The sequence below is a fragment of the Anneissia japonica genome, unplaced genomic scaffold, assembly GCF_011630105.1.
Source record: "Anneissia japonica isolate Jap-2015-1 unplaced genomic scaffold, ASM1163010v1 scaffold288277_len221691_cov202, whole genome shotgun sequence".
NCBI lineage: Eukaryota > Metazoa > Echinodermata > Crinoidea > Comatulida > Comatulidae > Anneissia > Anneissia japonica.
In genome coordinates, this window is record NW_022752073.1 from 37,273 (window position 1) to 59,093 (window position 21,821).

At 32.7% G+C, this 21,821-nt stretch overlaps 2 protein-coding genes across 3 annotated transcripts; both read right to left on the bottom strand.

Moving 5' to 3' along the window:
- Positions 1–2,802: 2,802 nt before the first annotated feature.
- On the bottom strand, positions 2,803–6,805 carry LOC117122106. 2 transcript variants are annotated; one of them, XR_004447668.1, is made up of 2 exons: positions 6,220–6,805; positions 2,803–5,404 (listed from the first exon to the last, which is right to left on the bottom strand). XR_004447668.1 is itself a non-coding variant. In XM_033267582.1 (2 exons), exons 1-2 carry the CDS (start codon positions 6,547–6,549, stop codon positions 4,534–4,536), a joined length of 927 nt encoding a protein of 308 aa, XP_033123473.1. In that variant the 5' UTR covers positions 6,550–6,773; the 3' UTR covers positions 2,803–4,533. The 2 variants fall into 2 exon arrangements, 1 of the variants encoding a protein (XP_033123473.1); XM_033267582.1 differs by having other exon boundaries at positions 6,494–6,773.
- Positions 6,806–8,285: 1,480 nt separating this feature from the next.
- LOC117122108 lies at positions 8,286–10,075 on the bottom strand. The gene is made up of 2 exons (XM_033267583.1): positions 9,368–10,075; positions 8,286–8,914 (listed from the first exon to the last, which is right to left on the bottom strand). Exons 1-2 carry the CDS (start codon positions 10,053–10,055, stop codon positions 8,877–8,879), a joined length of 726 nt encoding a protein of 241 aa, XP_033123474.1. The 5' UTR covers positions 10,056–10,075; the 3' UTR covers positions 8,286–8,876.
- Between the last annotated feature and the right edge of the window lie 11,746 nt (positions 10,076–21,821).

Genomic DNA, 21,821 nt, shown 5'->3' on the forward strand with positions numbered 1-21,821 from the left:
TATTTTTGTTTTGGTGGTTGTTTTTTTTTTGGGTGTGGGGGGTGGGGGGGGGGGGGGTGGGGGGGGGGGGGGTGTGGGGAGGGGGCGGGGGGGGGGGGGGGGGTGGTAATTTGTAGGGGGTCTTACATGACTTTCCTAACCTGATATAGGGTAAGATGTGATGTACACCGATAATGCTTTGTTAGGAAAAGAGTTGGTCCATGGGCAACATGGGGTGCATTTCTCTACACTGTCATGTTTAGGAGGTTTTGCCAATGCATTAAGATAGAAAAGTGGCTAGGTGGGTGTACCTTGTAGGGGGTCTTACACCACCTTCCCAGCCTGATATCATGTAAGATTTAGGTTTTTCATGATGTACGCTCACAGTGCTTTGTTCTGACAAAATGTGCCAGATAGAGTGAAATTGACTTTTGGGGGTTTTTTCCGAGGGAGTCAATATGGGTGAAATCTTATGTTGCTAGCTCTCGGCCTAGTAGGTCGGTAGGAAAAGTTTTTTTGTTTTTGTTTTGTTGTTTTACCGATAATGTGTTTATGCCTAAAAGTAGAAAATACACAAAAATACAACAAAGACCATTCTCTAATTTGAATCTAAATTGAAGAGCAAAACTATCACATAACTCTGTCGCATCTCCTACCGTTGCAAGATAAGCCTATTCCAGCCTTTTTAGGTCATTAAAAAACATTTTTTTGTTTGTAAAAAAAATAATAATAGGCATAGGGGCCTAATAACAATAAAATGCCGACCCTCAATTTTGAACATTTTGGGTCGGTCGGGCGAAGCCAACACAATGTTTTTTTCCCCCTTTTATTTGGCCTTAGGCCAAATAAAATTAATTATTATTAGGCCTATTAGCCTCACGTCCGGGATTTGAAGTTATTTTTTTGTGATTTACTATTTACTACGGTATCCTATATACTTGTGGAAAAAAGCCGGTAAATATCAAATAATGTATTATTAATCATTTAAAGAAGCAAAACCAGTCTTCGTAATGTATTCTAATGATTTATATTTTCACCACATCTGCTTACGCTATTGACAACAATCTTCCAGATCGCGATTATCTTTATTTCCATAGAAAAATGATTGTTTTTGAAAAACTGCATGTAGCTCCTAAAATTGATGAGGGAGGGACGGGCGTGAAACTGAAATTAATTTTGGTCTTATCATCGGCGTCATCATCAGCTGCCTTCACTTCTTTCATCACCATATTAGTATTTTCAACCACGTGACGGGGTATTTTCCCAATGCTATTTCAAAAATACCAGACTGCAAAATATTTTTTTTTTGTCACGAGACCCACCACAAGCGTTAACGTTAACGGAGTCACCTGTTGATTGAATGATGATAGAAAAGTGACTCCGTCTGGTTTCGTTTCCAATTTACCCCACCGGTGGGTAGGTTTTCAGGTCAGCGATTTAAAGTACTGTAATAACACTGCTTATCCAGGTTAGGTGAATTCCCATTGGAAAATGTAAAATTTTGCAAAAACATTTCTACACTTTAACATAACTATTTTGATTTTTGAACACTAAATAAATATTTGATGTCCTGAAATAATTTTTTTTTTCGTAATACAGAAATAGTAAAATATAAATAAAAATACCAGTACTCAAATGGGAACATGTTGTAGTTTCTATATTTCAATTGTATTAAAACAGTGTCTCTGGTGATGTTTTTTTTTTTTATTGTTGCTGTTTTTGTATATATTTGCTGTTAACTATACATTACTGATGTTGTTTTTGATTATTCATGTCGTTAATTGTTCTTCCGAAAAAAATGAGTTTAAAGTCGCGGGAGAATTTCTTGATGAAAAGGTTCACTGAGGTATTTTACTACAGGTATGTACATGTATACGTTCACCAAAATAATATAGTACATAAACAATACACAAAATCAAACAATGTAGACAAATCATATCATTTCCATTTGTATTTATTACTAAAAAACAGTTTTGCATCGATATAGGCCCAGGCACACATACTCATTATAATTGCAAACACAGTATAAAGGTATTTGTCAGCATCTTGTTAGTTTTAAAATGTATTTACTTCCTAAATACTGTATGTGCTTTAATTTGTCTATGTAAAGTTTTAATCAAACTTGATTTTATTATGCCAATAATAATACTAATAACAACAGCAACAACGGTTTTCACTGATTTACTAATTTCTAAAAAATCATTTAATATATTGCCAGCAAAATAAAGAAAATAAAGTAAATTGTAATTCACTACATTATGTACTATAATTGACAAGCAACAACTGTAAAAGGGCATCCGTTATTTAACAGGAAATATACATAAATTAGTAGACAAAGTAAAAAATTTAAATATTGATTTTTTTTTTCAAGTTTTTTTTTTTTTAGCTCAATACAGACAGTAGGTCTGTACTCTTAACAAAATTTAAATAGACCAACAACAATAAATTCTATCAAGACATTCAAATCTAAATATTTGACAGCAGAGTGCAAATATCAAGTGGAGTTGTGAAAATGACAGTAGGGGATCGATGTCTGGAAATATGATGACAAATAGGTGAGGAGAATCATGACATTTTTATATTAGATGTCACTGTATCATCATAATAATCATACAATGAAAAGTGATCTTTCTTAGCTGGTAAGTAGGTCGTTGACCTCGTGAGTTGGTTCAACAGGATATGTTGAAATTTGAAGAAAAAAAAAATACATGCATACTATTTTTCATTTCTGGTAAATTTATACAAAGTATATCAAAGCATCGATCCAGGTGTGGGTCCAGAGAAAAATTTTGCACAGAGGCCATGCAACATGCAACGGACTGAGCGTAGGTGGTGTTTTGAGATTGTTGTTTAGAAATGTGTGGCCATTGATACTGGTACATAGAATTTAAATCGAAACTTATCTTCTACTTAGCTTACTAACTCTTTCAATCAGGATATCTCGCTGAGGCAGATTCACTTCACAACATGTACCCGACAGTCACCGGCATCAATTTTTTAATTCATTTTAAAAACTCTTTTTTTTTTTTTGAATTTTTAACATTTTTTTCAAAAGCAATCATGATGGAAAGTTGACTATAGGCACATCATGACTATATTTCCAATAAATCCAAATTTATTGGAAATCAGACAAAAACCACCCAGGACAATAACCACCTGGACATAAACCACCCAAAATGGACTACACCATTGTTAAAGCGGGGTGGGCTGTGGGGTGAACAATGTTGGGTGGGATTTTTTTAATATATAATAATTGTTGACTTATATAGCGCATATTGTGGAGACCTCTATGCGTTTACATTATTACCCCTGGTCCCAGGATCAAGCACATATGGAACACAACTCAGACCAGGTACCGTACCCACTTGAACTTCTGGGTTGAGAGAGACAACCATAGATAAAGTGCCTTGCCCAAGGACACAAGGGACTTTTACAAGTGTATCTAGCTTTACAATAGGATACTGTAGTTTACATTGTGACTTATATGCCTTTAGTTCATTCAACTCTTTTGACAACATGCATGTAGGTTAATAAGCAATTACTTAACATTTATAGTACATATTTTCATTAAAACAAATTTGTTAATTGAATACAGTTTTAATTTCTAAAAGTGCTTGTCCCTACTTCTTTTAAAAATTACTTTCAATTATAAATGGTCCACCCACTTTTATAATGGTATAGTCCATTTTGAGTGGTTTTTGTCCAGGTGGTTATTTTCCTGGGTGGTTTTTGTCCTACAATTTATCAGGTTGTATTTTATTTTACTAAATTTACCATAGAGCATAATCATTTCTGTTGTATTTCTTTAAATATAACAGTAAATTTAGTTAAATAAATACAACCAGGTTAGGTTGTATTAACCTGGTTAACTGTTAGGTTGTATTTATTTAAGTAAATACAATCTAAAAATGATCAGGCTGTATTTATTTAATCTAATGTACAGTACTATATGACACTTGGATAAATACAACCCAATAAATCAGTTTGTTGTATTAAGTATTGTATAATACATTTAATAATAACACAACCTAATAAATCTGCTAATTAGTTAACCAATCAAATACAGAGAAATCAAAGTAACAAACAAATAAGTTGTTAACAACAACTGAAATAATGCATGATATTGTTTACAATACATTTAAATCTATTAAAGAAATGCCAACCAGGAGGTTAGAGCTACCTAATAACCCCTAATAAATTTAATTAACCACACTCTTTATTTATTCATCTGTGTATTGCGAAGAGCTAGCTGCAAAGAGCTGTGTAATGGGTGTCAGTGCGCGTACTACTAACAAATCATTTTAATACGTGCACCTAAGCAACCGGCCACCACCAACAAGTATTTTGATTTATAAATATTTAGCAACCGCTTACAACCAGCAGTTTCATTAGAGGGCTACATAGAAAAGGTGATGGATGTAACAAATGATAAAGCAATTATAGTCAAGCTTCTAGTTGTATTTATAATTTAGATAATAATAAAAAAATGTTATCATTAATAGGCCTAATATACTTTTAATAGTTTGAATTACTGTACGTCAACTGTATCTTGGCCTATAAATAAGATCTAATATACCCTATTACAGTACAAGAGGAAAAATACATAAACCCCAAACACAGCAAAAAAATTATAAAATAATGATTTATATCAGTAATTCCAAACATCTTAACTATTCTCGTTTCCTTGCATCCAAATATTATTGCACATGTTATTAAAAAGGCTGTCACAAAAGTAAAGACACAATTTTCCCAGAAACTATGGTCTACTTTGTAGATTGTAACAGCAAATGTGTTTAACTTGCCACAAAATGATTCACCATCAATGATGCACAATACAGGAGTGAGTGTCTCTACTTTGACTGTTGTTTGGACTTCATATACTCTTTTACTTTGATGCAGTTCCCTAAGTTCTTTGCTGGTCAACTGGGGCCATGTGACTTGAACACTCTCATTTGGAAGGTGTCCACTAGACCCACATGTCAAGCCTACAGTAGATGCAATATCAAAAGCAATCTTACATGGGTAAGTATCACATCCATAAACCCCCATGTGATGTGGTTCTTTGTATGTAACCAGTTCTAGAGTGGTACCACCTGAAACTTTGCCATCTACGTAACATGTAAACACTTCACCTTCAACTGGATCAAATATAGTCAAAGAGAGGTTCTTTATTGTCATTTTATATTTTGGGTCAGGTGCATCAATTTCGCCCGTCAACAGTACCTTTGATGCAACAACATTAAAACCAGTGTCATTTTTAATAGCCCAGTACACATTTTTCGATTCTGAAGTAATTTCAACGTCAATACAAGGAAGATTGACAGACGTATCGTTTTGACAGTAGTATGTACTTTTCTCAGCTAAGTTATTCTCAGCCAGAACCACAGAAAACACACTCAGCAAACAAATTACATAAACCTTCATTCTGAAAACAAAAAACAGGATAAAAAATAGGCACGTCAATAAATATATGAAATAAATCAAATAATTATTAAGCAGTTTAACATCTAACTTCTCAAACAAATATGGATGAAAATGATAAACAACAAGTTAAAATGTAAAAAAAAATTTCCATTTTAATCTTTCATGCAGAAAATAAAATAAAAGTCTTGACTGTCTTAAAAACGTGGACATTCTCCGGTTTGGAATGCAGTGTTCCCACATCTTCCAGAACTTGCGGGAGTCTGCCGCAAATTTCATAATACAGTATTTGCATGCTTCAATATTTTATTATCAATTGTCTCATGGAAGCAGTGCGGATGGGCATCAATATGTACAGTAATAAAATAAAATGTGTTACAAAAGTCATTAATCACTGCATATCAGTGGAAGATTCAAAGGGAAGGGGCAGTCGGCCCCGGCCCCTACATGTTTCCAAATTATTAAAAAAATGGGAATGGTGCCACAATCATAAATGTTCTTTCTATTAGCCCCAACCATACTGGGGCTGAGGTGGTTAGCCTGTCCTAAATCTGTAAAAGTTTTGCACCCCCACCCCACCCCCAAATCCTGGATCGGCCTCTGTAGATCTCCCAGACACAACTTCTTCCAACTTGGGACCCCTGGGAAGGTGGACTTTCGGAAACATTTACAAGGAAGGTATATCTCCCTATGTTGTAGACCTACAGCAATTTCTATTCCATTTCTATCTCATACTTACTGGAGATAGACATAGTATATTATTATATACTGTATCATTATACATTGTTTTTAAATACTGAAATGATATAATGAAATTACCTTGAATGATGAATAATTCAGTGTTGTTAAAATACTTGTTTTCAGGTTAATTTTATAGAAGAAAAAGGTTATTGGCAGGCCTACCATTAACACCTGTACATTCACAAAATTAACAGCAGCGACCGTAACTGTTATGGCGGTTCATTACTGTTATGAATAACAAATTATTGATTATTGCAGCTACATTTATACAACATCATTCATGCATAGCCTACATTATTCTACATTCTATAGCAAATGTCTTCGCTCCACTACTGTAATTAAATATGAGTACCTGTAAGCCGATGAGCAAATGACCAGGGTGGGCCTAATATCATACTGCACAACCATATGAGAGTAGACTAAATGTGATTTGGAATGAAAAATTACTTCTCATGACCTTCGAATGCTATAAAGAATATGCTGGTTATTATTTGGCTTTTAAAATGTACCTTTAACAATACTTCACATTCTAAAGGCACACATAGCCTTTTTCAATAGTTCTCTCACCTTGCTTGATTGTATTTGTTTATTGTTTTGTTTGTTTTCTTATTTTTCTACTGCTTTATTGCATTAGTAAAGTTAGCTCACTTTGCTTGGGTTTGGTTCTATGCNNTCAGGGTGGGGGGGGGGATATTTTTGACTTATTGTGGTGAGTCACTTACAGCGCTTTGTAACTAAAAAGAAAGGCGCTATACAAGTAACAATAACAAGTAGCTGAATGAAGAGATGTCAAATTTTACATTAAAAATATTATTTAAAATAATTTTTTACATCAATGACTTTTTTCTTTTGTTTATTTATTTTGAATTCTTTATTTATTTCACTGTATTGTATTTATCTTTCACATCACTGTACCACTTTGAAAATCAGTACCGCTACTGAAAGTCCCTACAATATAAAGAAAGATTAAATAAATAAATAAACAAATAAATGATTATAAAAAATAAATCATAAAGAAAATTGTATTAATAGTTCTTTTTAATGATAAAGTTTAAAATCATTGTAAAAAGGTCTATGGATATACTTAAGTATACAAAGTAAACAATTTAAATATTAATTTTTTTTTTTTTTTTAAGTTTTTTTTTTTAGCTCAATACAGACAGTAGGTCTATGCAGCTAGTTTCTTAACTAAATCTAAATAGACCAACAACAATAAATCTAACAAGACATTTGAATCTAAATATTTGTGAGCAGAGCGCAAATATCAAATGGAATTGTGAAAATGATACAGTAGGGGGTGATGTCGGGAAATATGATGACAAATAAGTGAGGAGGATCTGATATTTTTATATTAGATGTCACTGGATCATCATAATAATCATCCCATGAAATATGATCTTTCACAGCTTGTAAGTAGGTTGTTGGCCTCAGGATAAAATATGATAAAAGTAAAGCATACTGTTTGCCGGTATTTTCCCAGTACTGTACAGAATAATTTGAAGAAAAATCTGACTACAATTATACTATATAATAAATGTGGGAAAGACAAGCCAAACCAGTTACTCCTTGCAAATTGTGTTTCTGAGAAAATGGCCAAAACATGTTGGAATGTCAACATTTTCAAAATCTATTTATTACACTAAACTAACCTTACATACCTATACATCATTCTATGTTTGTATTTTCCCCATTTTCAGTGTTTTAAAACAACATTTTTTATGATTTGGTGTTGGTCTCTACTTTACGAAATGTCTGAAATCAAAAACTGTGAAGAAAAAATACTGTTCTATAAGCAGTTGTATGTTTAAACTCTTACTGACTCTTAATAACTAAATGTTGGATATAAATTTTATAACTTTTATCTTACTGCTTAACCCTGTATTAATAACAAAAAAATCGAATTTTTTGCTAGGAGTGACCAGTTTGGCTTGTCTTTGCCACATTATAATGACTTATATATTAAAAGATATTAAAAAACCAATTATAAATTACATATGTAATTATTTAATAATTTTAAGCCAAGCGTTGGCAGTGACTACAAGAGTAGTCAAAAAATTTGTAGGAATAAATTGTAGTGATTCTAAATTCAAAATTGTACATATGTGAGTATTCATTACATTTACATACATATTGCATATTACATATTATATCTCTAAAAATTTGAAGCAATCAGGAAGTCATTAATATATTTAGTCATTATAGAATTTTCATTAATGTTTCCATCCAACTGATGAGTGTGGTCAGTTCTGCTGACAATATGAAATACTTTACGTAGTCATAAAGATATAAACATTATGCAACCCAATAAGTTCATCCTGATTTATATTCAGTATATATTTATAAATGCATTGTATGACATATAGGACTATACAGTATGTAGATTTTCAACTTATTCCTCCATGACTGATTAATTTGTTGAGTCCATGCTGGATGCTTTATCCCCCCCAGAGTTCAGATGAAATCTCGATCACTTCCAGAAACCAGATCATCATTAGGATCATGATCATCTCTAAGAATGGGATCACAACTAGGATCATAATCACCTCTAAGAACGGTATCACCTCTAAGAATGGTATCACCTCTAAGAATGAAATCTCCACTAGAATTGTGACCACCTCTAAACAGGATCACCACTAGGATCTTGATCACCTCTAAGAATGGGATCACCACTAGGACCGTGATCACCACTAAGAACGGGATCACCACTAGGATCAGGATCACCTCTAAGAACGGGATCACCACCTTGAACCATATATACAACAGCCTATGGATCCTATTAATATAGAAATAACGTCAGATACACTCTATTAAACAATAGGTATGGCTGGAAACTGGTGGGAATCAAACCTGCAATCTTTCACTATCTCAAAGAGCGTCATACTGTATAGATGCTAGCTGTCATAGTGAGAGATTGCGGACTAGGTTCCCACCAGAGACCTCTTTTTTCATTTATACATTATTTGTGTTCCTAGTGCTAAGCAGCAACTTAATTTGAATATTATTTATATATTTATATACATATACAAAAACACTAAACCCAGAAAAAAACAAAAATAATTACTAAGTATATCATCAATTCTCAACCTCCTCTTCCATCCTAATACTATACATATAAATAAAGAGAATATCATATAAATCACATAAGGAATGAAAAAACTTTTCCAGGAATTGTGTTCCTCATAGACTAAAACATTAAATTTTTTTGGCTTGCCACACAATGCTTTACCTTCAATGATGCAGTATACAGTAGTGATTGTTTCTACTTTTACTGATTTTTGGACATCATATACTCTTTTTCTCTGATGCAGTTCCCTAAGATCTTTGCTGGACAATTGGTGCCATGTGACTCGAACACCGTCATTTGGAATGTGTCCACTAGACCCACATGTCAAGCCTTCAGTTGATGCAATGTCAATAGCAATCATGCATGGGTAAGTATCACATCCATCAATTCCCATCAGATCTGGTTTTTTGTATTTAACCAGGGTTAGAGTGGTACCACCTGAAACATCATCATCCATGTAACACCTAAACTCTTCACCTTCAACCGGATCATAAATGGTCAAAGAGAGGGCCTTTGTCATCTTATATCTTGGTACAAGTGCATCAAGTTTACCCGAGGAAAGTGTCTTAAATGCAACTATTTTGGAACCAGTGTCGAGTTCTTTAACCCAGTACACAAATTTGTCAGGATTTTCAACATTACATGAAAGACGAACAGAGGCAGCATTTCGACAGAAGTATTTTCTGTTCCCAAAAAAGCTATCCCCAGCCGGAACCACAGAAAACACACTCAGCAAACAAATTACAAGCACCTTCATTCTGAAAAAAAGAAACAGGATAAGAAATAAGCACATGAATAAATGTATGAAATAAATAAAATTATTATTGAACAGTTTAACTTCTAACTTCATCAACAAATGTGGATGAAAATGAGAACTTACTAGTTAAAATGTAATATAAACATATATTTCCTTTTTACTCTTTTATGCAGAAAATCAATTTTATATTCAGTATGCTCTTGGATGGTATAAAAATGTTGATCTTTTCTGGTTTGTGGTGGATATGGGCCTTTCTTGGCAATATTTACCAAAAAGGTTTGTCTGCCTGTGTTATACAGCAATTTCTATCTCCTACTGTACTATATTTTCTAGACATAGTATATTATTCTTTATCATTGGAGACCTACAGTATTATACACTTTTTAAATATTGAAAATGAAAAAAAAATATCATGAAATTACCTTGAATGATGAATAATTCAGTGTTGTTAAAATACTTGTTTTCGGCTAAATTTTAAAGAAGAAAAAGGGTATCGGCTGGCCTACCATTAACACCTGTACTTTCACAAAACGGCAGAAATGATGTTACGGTATGTGTGGTGCAACACTACCAAATACATTATTACGCAGACATAATCACAAATAAAATAACTGACTTACTGCAGTTACTCTATGTAACATCATTCATGCATACATCGTCTATTCTATAGCAAATTCCAACAACAAGCCTAAAAAATCTCATGCAAATAATTGATCGTGGGGTTTACTCCAGTGCTGTATCTAGGAGTCATGAAATTTAGGGCTGATGGCAGGAGTGAAGATGGAGTGGGGATTTTGATGATTAAGTGAGGGGACACTAGGTCACAAAATAAAGTGAAATGAGATTTTTACTACTTAAGCACAACTTTTCTTTTGCCATGGACATCTTAAATGTAGGAGAAGGGCGGCCAAGCCCACACCCTGTGCACCCCTAGATATGACAGTGGCTTACACACTTGCTCACCATGGCATAGCAATTGGTTTATTGCAAGATGTTGGGGTTTAAATTCTGAGGCTGGTAATGTTTGTCATAAGTCAAAGAACTTGTAGCTACATATCCTCTTTTCTCCACGACGGTGTGTTTTGAATACCTGGTTGAGTACCAGGCTACTGAGCTGAATGTAACCAGAACCAATATTCATACTGTACAATAGAAATATATACATTATTATTTTGTTCCGCTATACAAAAGGTTAAGACTCGCCAACAAGAGAGCTAAGTACAGAAGCCCGTTAGTGCCACCAGTGAATTAAAATTTTAGATCCGTTAACTAGCGACTGCCAGATATTTATGGGTACCCAGGTTGCGGTATAGCATTATCTCGATGTAGAACGGGCCATTAAAGCGCATGATTGGTCCTAGCATTAAATACGGTAGCATTTATAAGCATCGTAGTAGGCCTAGCTAGTCATTTTAGCTACAGCTTGTAATAGCTTATAATAGCAGTCATATAGCCATTTCACAAAATATATCAATATCTTTGCTGTAGCACATCAACTGTATTATATGTTCTATATTTGCTGTTTATATCATTGTGATATTGTCCGTTATAGCTGGGTTAAATATTAAAGGGCATTAAATAGTGATTAAAAGCATAGTAGCTGGTCACCAGCTATACCTATGGCAGTCATATAGCACCCATTTCAAAATGTGTTAGCAATCACAGGGTTAATTATTAAATAAGGATTAAAAGCATGTTCGTAGCTGTTATACAATAGCTATAGCTTATAATAGCAGTCATATAGCACCCATTTTACAAAATCTAAGCATTAAATAGTGATTAAAAGAATGTCATTAAATAGGCGTTTGCGACGATAGGCGTTAGGTTTAAGCACGTCATCAGGCGTTTGCCAGGCATTGCATTAATGAATAGGAATTAGGGCTAATAAGAATTTCAGAAGTCGTCAGTAGGAACTGTGTACGCTAATGAATAGGCATTTTCACCGGTCATTTGTAATTGAATATGTTATTTTTCCTATTTTTATTTGTTATCGTTGCAAACGTCTATTCAATGGTAAACTACTGACGTTCTCCAACCTTAATCCACAAAATAACCCTATAATCTATCGGCACAAACAACTGACGTGCTTATCCCTAACGCCTATTGTCGCAAACGCCTATTCAATGGTAAACAGCTGGCGTGCTTAACCATAACGGCTGTCGCCGCAAATGCCTGACGTGCTTAACCCTAAAGCACATCGTCGCAAATGCCTATTCGATGGTAACCAGGTGACGTGCTTAACCATAACGCCTGTTGTTGCAAACCCCTGACGTGCTTAACCCTAACGCTATCATCGCAAACGCCTATTCAATGGTAAACTGGTGACGTGCTTAACCCTAATGCCTATCGTTGCAAACGCCTTTTAAATGGTAATCTGCTAAAGTGCTTAACGCTAACGCCTATCGGCGCCAACGCCTGACATGTTTAACCCTAATGCATATTGTTGCAAAGGTCTATTCAACGGTAATCTGCTGACGTGCCTAACACTATATGTGCAAAAGCCTTCAATGGTAAATGGTAAACTGCTGGCATGCTTAACCCTAACGCCTATCATCGCAAACATTGTATAGTAAAAAAATGCAGTTAAAGCATTGTGGCAGCTACTAACATGCTTTTAATCGCTATTTAATGCTAAACTCAGTTATTGCTATATTTTGTGAAATTGGTGCTATAATTGCTGCGAAGCAGCCAATTCATATTCTTGAACGACTTTGTTACCCAATGAGAAGTGTTCTAATATAGCAATGGGTCATGTCTCATATTATTTGTTATATTTTTATTATTCATTATTTTCACTTGAATCGCATAAATAATTTTGTTCGAAGAACATTTATATGCAGTTATACTTTGCAGCACTTCACTTTCAATTTGCAATTTCTAGTATAATTGATATTATAAGCTAGATAGTGACCAGCTACCATGCTTTTAAACACTACACTCATCATTTTATCTGAATCAAAGAAATCTTTTTTTTCTCTTTTGTAGGAGTTTCACCCACTTTAATTTCATTTCTCAAATTTTTTAGCTCGAATGAGAAGCTCTAGGAATACCCAACTGATTGATTAATAGATCTTTTTTGTGCTGATTACTTTAATATCTTTTTTGTGCTGATTGCTTAATAGATATTTTTTCTATGGGCAGCCATTAGGGCCAATATACTTTACTGCCTCTATTATACTGCCCTCATCAGAGCTTTCAAGATTACGAGACCTTGTTATTTTATTAACTATTTTTTACACATAAAATAAAAATATATAAATAAGGCCCAATAAAAAAATTTATTAGTTTATCATCCTCGCGCGCATGCCTTCTATGGTACTAGAAAAAAAAAAAAAAATTGAAAAAAATTTTTTTGGAAAAAAAATTTTTTTATTTTTTTATTTATTTATTTTTTTATTTAATTTTTTCTTATTTTTTTCATTTATTTTATTAAATAGTTAGTAGATATTGTTTACATTATCTAAATCATGTTTTACTTTGAATATCAATGCACCAGCAAACAAACCAAGGGAATATACTTGGCTTTAGCAAAATAAAAAATTTTAAAAAAAGCCTCCCTCCCTCATCACTTTTCCTGCCCAGATAGGGTGATAAACTAATAATATTTTTTATAGGGCCTAAACTATATTTATATTATAAATGCTATTGAATAAAAAAAACCCACTTTTTTGTAATTTAACATTCATCAAGGTCAGTCTCTTTAAAGCTAACTAAATAAAGTAATTTTTAGTTTAACATTATTGGTGATCCGCTCCGCTCCGCTACCTCTTGTTATTGTCCGAAATCTTTTTTTTTCATTCTAGGTTCTCCCCATTTCTTGTTAGCACGATATCTAAAAATTGGCTCGAGATTCATACATGCACGCTTCAACAAACATTTAGCTTGGCCTGGAATAGTCACAATAAGGTTTTCAAAGTGCGCAGTTATGTGTGACGTCATCTACGCGCAATTTTGCGTTTTTACATTATTGATCATATCAGCCTAATCAATTGCCATTTCGAAATCGTATTAAGTGAGCATTAACTTCAAGTCAATGTTAAATGTAATTTACCCTAATTTTACGCGTGCGCGTCATAACGCGTGCGTCAAACTTTTAAAAAGCTCGAAATCACATTTAGATTAAATTAGAGCACGTTTCAGGCCATTTTGAGCATTTCAAAATTTTTTGAAATTTACTACTACGCATGCGCATTTTTACGCGCGCAGCACGTATGGAAGTTAGAAATTAATTAATTTTGTCACATTTTAGGTTCTTGACATTGTTTTGACAAGTTTCCAATCTTTTCAATCACTCTATGGCCAATAACAATGCCGTACGCACGCATCAAACATAGTGACCTTTGTGGGCATTTGTGCCGATATACAGTGAAATTTTGCTAAAATCGGGCCTAATTTTAAACAGTTACAGCTCTTTAGGATGAAAGGTGACCCCCAATTTTTATTACATATTCTGAAAGTACATGAGTTGTAAATATGATTTTATAGGTCATAATGGCTGATCGGACATTATGACGTCATCATATTGCCATCTGAATTCAACAAACTGAATATTATCGATGACCTCATTTTAGCAAATGCGCATTTGAGCGTATCTCGCTTATTCTTGATCCATTGTCTTCCAACTTAGAGTATGTTGTAGCTGAGGCAATTCTCTTTCATATATGTGGAATTTTTTACATTTTGATGACGTCATTATGGTCAAAATATAGGGTTTTGCTTACCACCCTCATCTTTCTTTCATCCAGCCTTTGATGATCCCATAATCACCTTAATTAGTCATGATTTCTGAATCATATTTAGTGGGTATAAACTTCAGGTCATGGTTAAATGTTATGTACATTAAATGTTTGTGCGCACGTAATAACGCGAGCGTCAAAATTAATATATGCTTTATATCATGTCTTTTTTAAATCAGTTATAGCTCCTTAGGATGAAAGGTGACCCCTAACTTTTATTACATATTCTGAAAGCACATGAGGTTTAGATATGATTTTATATATCATAATAGCTGATCGGACATTGTGACGTCATCATATTGCCATCTGAATTAAAAACTCTCAAAACGTTGATGACGTCATATCATCTTAACCATTTGTCATTTCTGAATAATATTAAATGTGCTTATACTTCAGATCAAGTTTGAATGTTAAGTATCTTACTTTTTTGTATGCGCGTCTTAACGTGCGCGTATGCGTGCATCAAATATTACATATGCTTATAATTATGCCTATTTATAATTAAATATAGCTCCTTAGGATGAAAGGTGACCCCCAATTTTTATTACATATTCTAAAAGCACATGAGTTGTAGATATGATTTTATATATCATACCGGTAATAGCTGATCAGACATTGTGACGTCACCATATTGCCATCCTGAAGTAAAAAAACTGAATTTTTATATGATAAATACTATGAATGATCATTACTCCTTCACCAACAGGCATTTGTCAATGAAAGTTGATACATATATATCTCATATCAGGAGACAACAGTGACATTAAGATGCGCACATGCGTCATGACGTGCGCGTACGCATGAGTAAATCTTTTAAAATGCTCAAAATTCTTTTTTAACAAACTAAATTATCGTATTTTGCCATAATCAGCATTTAATTATTGTTCCTCGTGGGTCAAAGTGCGGCGGATCACCTAGCTCGTCCTCAGTGACGAGTTCAAATCTAGTTTTCATTATATTTTTTTTAATAGATTTTTTTTTCTCCAAAAAAATTTAAATAATAACAAAAACGTGCTTAAATATTTTGTAATTTTTTGCTTAATTGCTGTTTGTTGTCTCTTAAATAATCAATTAAAACTATTCGATTAAACAATTTGTACATTGATATTGTCTTGGCTTTGGTCTGGCTGACTAGATATTTTGTTCAAACAATATATCAATTGATCTGCAACTAACTTAACCATTTGATTAAACAGTTATTACAAAATCGATTGAAAAATTGAGCAACAGTATAAATCAATTGATCATACAACTAGTCAATAAACAATCAATTACAACTAGTCTTCGTTTAAAAAAAACAAAAAACAATTCAATCAATATATAAATTAATCATTTAATCAATCGATCGATAAATCAATAAACATTTAATCAATAGATTGTTAAACGACAATCGGTCTGCAAATATTTAAACCATTTGTATATACAGTACAATTGTTTTATAACTAATCAGAAATGTAAAATTTTGTTTATAGGTGCATGTAAATTTTTAACCATCATTACATACCAGTAATAAAATGTTGCTAAAATACCATACCCTTTTTTTTCCAATGGTTGTTCTTTTAATCAGTTCAAACAATCAAACAATTCATTATTTGATCTGCAATCTATTAAACCATTCAGTTAAACAGTCATTACAAAATCGATTGAAAAATTGATTAACATTACATAATCAATCAAACACTCAATGAATCAATAAAAAATTAATCACTTGCAATCATTTTTCATGGTTTTTTAAAATAAACAATTCAATCAATAAAAAAAGTATTACTTTAGTCTTGAATATCTATGGTAATTAAACCAACAGTCCATTTAAGGGACTAATTTTAATGACCTTACACTTTAACAGTTTATGTAGGCCTATTCATTGTAAATATATTTGTACATAATATACAAAACAGTTGGCCTAATTAATTGATTATTAAAATAATTTTATTATATTATTGAATTAATACTTTTTGCTGTAATATATTTTAAATTTGTATGTTTTATATACCGGTAGTCTTTATTTTTGCTTTTTTCATCTTGTGCAATTCCGTATTAATTTCATTACATGAATTATTGTTAAACTTCAATTTCATATTTAATGCAAATTGCAATGAAGTTGATCGTACTATTCATACCTATTAATTTGTTGTTCTACAGCAGTCCTTTTTCCCCCTTTAAGGAGAGGAACGGGATACCTATGAGGAACGGTTAGATACCCGAAAGAGCCTGTGGGTGCTTAGATTCCCTGGAGCTGGAACATTCCTGCATGTAAATGGTAAATTTATGGTACAAATGTGATGCATGACTTCAATGGGAAGGAGGTTTGGTACAGTATATCAGAGTGTATAAGAGACAAGGCATGGGAACATTTGTTCCCCCAGAAAATATTTTTTTGGGGGATTAGCTCCATGGACCACTTTTGAGACATTCATTACATGAATTATTGTAATAATAGGAAGTAAAATCATTTTCTTTGGAGAGCTTCATAACTAGGATGTAAACAGTAAATACTACTGATACTGGCATAAATTTAATACTATACATGGTATTATTTTACATTGTTTTAAATAGAACCAATAACAACCAAAAACAATATATCATGAAGTTACCTTGAATAATGAATACAATATCATCTCAGTTTAGTCTTTTTTCAGGCAAGAGTAGGTCTATAATAACCAAACAGTAATTACAGTTTCAGTGTCACTTATAAAATAAACAACAATTTGCATGGTATGAGCTATACCTGTCTTAGTCACCTAGCAACTAATAACATGTAGATTTATGAATATGACTTGAGGCTAAATATTTGTAAACGCTGAAGCATTGGCAACCATCCAATGTCTACTGCAGTTTGTTGAGTATCAAATTTCAGTGATAAAATTTAAAGACCCCCCTGTCTGCAAATTTCAAAATCAGTTACTTTTCTTATGACACTCTTGTTGGCCCTTGCTATACCACAAAACATATATATGCTATTGCGATACAACGTAGTCGCCTATAAACAGGCAAATAGAGACATAAATTGATTTGTAAACTTTCAGCGGGACACTATAAATCCCATTTAATGATGCATAATATGCATCACTCACGTGTGTATTGATTTTTGTTATGGACCTTTGTAGGAGTAAACGCAGGTACGTGAAGGGAGGAAATCACTGTAGGCCTACGCACATACACACAAATGAAATGTAATAAATATCATCACCTACTGTAAATATTTATGAGCATGAGTGCTGGCAGGCCAAAACACACATGACCACAAAGATGTCTGAACAATTGACTTGCCCATGACCTAGGTCTTATCTTGAGCCTTCATTGTCACACACACAGATGCAACTTGTAGTTTGTATCACAAAATGGGTCATTATTCAGGTATTTGTTAATAATTAGTAGTATACCACCAGAAAAATGTATTTACAATTATATAAGTGCATAACCAATACTTTTAACATTACAACGTTGAAACTATTTATTCCGAAAGCGCTTTCGTTAGATTTTAAATGGATCCGATCTAAAACCGTTCAACTCTTCAAATAGGTCAGTGTAGCCAAGACATGCTTTAGGCAGGTGTCAGGTGCTATACGTTTTTTTTTCTCTTTTTCTTCATCAATCGTAAAACATATGACGAGAACTGATCTACTTTATAAAATTAGAGTAATGTATAGTTCAAAGATTCTTATTGGCATTAGTCAGGTACTCCTCTGCCTTTAAATCCTGGTTACAAACCATATTGATCATAAAAGTACCATAATGATATAAGTAAACATTATATTATGTGCTATGCATTATGCATTATTATGCTCAATACACATGATAGGGTTAGGGTCAACCACTACAGAAGGTTGATGGTTGAATGATGGGTATTGATTTGTCCTCCTGTAAGAGGATAAATTACTGACCATGGGATGCTTAAGAAAAAACTAAAGGAATATTTGCTTACTGACTTTTAAATGTTTTCTGTTATCATTTTATTGTATTCATGTTTTATATAATTTATTATATAATTGGACGTTTTTAAAATATCAATTTAAACATTTTAGCAATTTTTAAATTATATGCATTCATATGCTGAACGTATTGTTCATCATTTTACTATATTTGCCAAACCTTGCCTGATCACTATCTGTAAATGTTCCCTTTTGTGCAATAATTCCCCTGGCTACTGGACCCCATTGGAAATGAGTCTGGGGTACAAACTCTAGACTCATCCAGGCGTTCAATTATTTCTCTCTTTCATATTTTTTATGTACCTTCTCATCATTTTATCTGAATCTTGAATATCCTTTTTTTTTCTCATTTGCAGGAGTTTTTTTTATAGATTTTTTTTCTCCAAAAAAATTTGAATAATAACAAAAATGTGCTTAAATATTTTTTGCTTAATTGTTGTTTGTTGTCTCTTAAATAATCAATTAAAACTATTCAATTAAACAATTTGTACATTGATGTTGTCTTTGCTTTGGTCTGGCTGACTAGATATTTTGTTCAAATAATATATCAATTGATCTGCAACTAACTTAACCATTTGATTTAACAGTTATTACATAATCGATTGAAAAGATCAACAGTATAAATCAATCGATCATACAACTAGTCAATAAACAATCAATCAATTACAACCAGTCTTCATGTTAAAAAAAAAACCAATTCAATCAATATATAAATTAATCATTTAATCAATTGATAAATCAACAAACATTTATTCAATAAATCGTTAAACGACAATCGGTCTGCAAATAATTAAACCATTCATTTATACAGTACAATTGTTTTATAAGTAATCAGAAATATAAAATTTTGTTTATAGGTGCATGTAATTTTTAACTATCATTACATACTGTTAATAAAATGTTGCTGAAATACCATACCCTTTTTTTTCCATGGTGGTTCTTTTAATCAATTCAAACAATTAAAAAATTCATTATTTGATCTGCAATCTATTAAACCATTCAGTTAAACAGTCATTACCAAATTGATTGAAAAATTGATTAACATTACATAATCAATCAAACACTCAATCAATCAATCAATAATTAATCAATTACAATCAGTTTTCATGGTTTTTTTTAATAAACAATTCAATAATTAAATAAATTATTCGTTTAGTCTTGAATATCTACGGTAATTAGACCAACAGTCCATTTAAGGGACTAATTTTAATGACCTTACACTTTAACATTTTACGTAGGCCTACTTATTGTAAATAAATTTGTACATAATATACAAAACGGTTGGCCTAATTAATTGATTTTTAAAATAATTTTATTATATTATTTAATTAATATTTTTTGCTGTAATATATGTTAAATTTGTATGTTTTATATAGGGGTAGTCTTTATTTTTGCACAGGAGCATTTGTTCCCCCAGAAAATATTTTTCGGGGGATTAGCTCCCTAGACCACTTTCGAGACATTTTAAACGACGCCCGACCACTCCCACCTCGGGCCATCCCAGCATATTTCTCCCCACTAAAATTTACCTTGCTCTTCACTTGCCCCCCCAACCCCCAGATTTCAGATGCCGGTGCCACCACTGCTTAAAAAGAGGGTTCAGCTGTACCATAGAAATCTCTCTAATTACAGACGTCACAAGGAACCAGGGATCTCCCCTAGTTCCTTCTTGCAGATCAGATCATTTGTTATCCCTCTGTGATCTACGAAAATTCTATGATGCTTCTGTGGTTGTGAAGGAAAGGTTGGAGTCCAAAGTAAACATTTTTAGTTGTGGCAAATTTCTAATGCTTGTTCTTAGCTATGGGAAAATCTACTAGCATTTCGAAAGTTCAGAATGAATTGTAAATGCAACCAGCAAGCCACAACTTTTCTCATATAGATATTTCAGTAGCAATTTTTAGATTTCTTGTAGCTTAGATTTCCTGTGGTTGATATGATGTATATGTACGTCCTTCCTTATTTTACACCCACTCGAAATCCGCTACTGCATACAATTTAAGCTTATTAAGCCTATCTAAAGCATTATTTTGTTCACATTAACATACCAAAATCGTATGGAAATAATACAAATACAATGAATATTTTATTTTTTTTGCACTAACAATAAACATTGTTTATTGAAATATAATAATTGAAAAAGTATCTCTGAATGCGTATGTACAATGTCCTTTAAATAAATCCACTACTGCATAAAATTTAAGCTTTTTAAGTCTATCTGCGGTATTATTTTATTGTTATACTAATATAGCACAATCCTTTGGAAGTCATACCAATACAATGGATGTTTTATAAGTTATTAAAGAAAATTAACGATCGGTGTATTTTACTTGCAATAACATTAATTTATAAATTTATTTAATTAGAGTGGAATACATTTTTCAGGAGCATTTTTAGTTTAAGCTTGGGGCGGCGTCATCGCTAAAGTTCATGGTGACAGAGTCAAAAGATTAGCTTATTGTTGAAGCCAGTATAACCAGCACGCTGCCCCCAGAGAACTGATGTGTGAAAACAGCTTAGGGCAATGGCCTTACAGCACATAGATTTGTTACTGGTGTAATTGTGTAGGATTTTAAAGCACAAATATGTTGCTTGGAAATTCCAACATCTACACAGATATCTAGATGCTAAACAGGCATTGTTGAGAACATGATGTAGAGAGATGTAGATGTATTTGAATTTGAAGTGGGAATTTTCCAAAGCAAATACATTCTCTAAGTACTGATGTAATACTTTCATCTCAACATAAAAATACATCATCCCGAAATATCACAGCCCACTAAAAACAAATTATTCCTTATCTTTCCTCACCTCACATCACATCATTTTATATTGTTAATTAGTGTTATTGTTAATGTCATCATCATCACCAGCATCATCATCATCAACATCATCATCTCCATCATCCTTATCATCATCATCATTATAATACATACTTTTTGCTTACAACCTTATTGCGTTAAGAAAACTGGACTGTGTATACTAAAAATTCTCTAAGATCAAAATAAAGAATACACAAAATTAACATTTATCGGTTTACCACATAGCAGGCTATTAAAAACCAACCTCTGCTACTTGGGGAGTACAACAAGAAATGCATGCCAATAACAAGATCCTTATTATAGGATGCATGTATGACCTACCAAAAGAGGGGAATTCCCTTAAAAACTTCAAGACAACTTAAGGGCCAG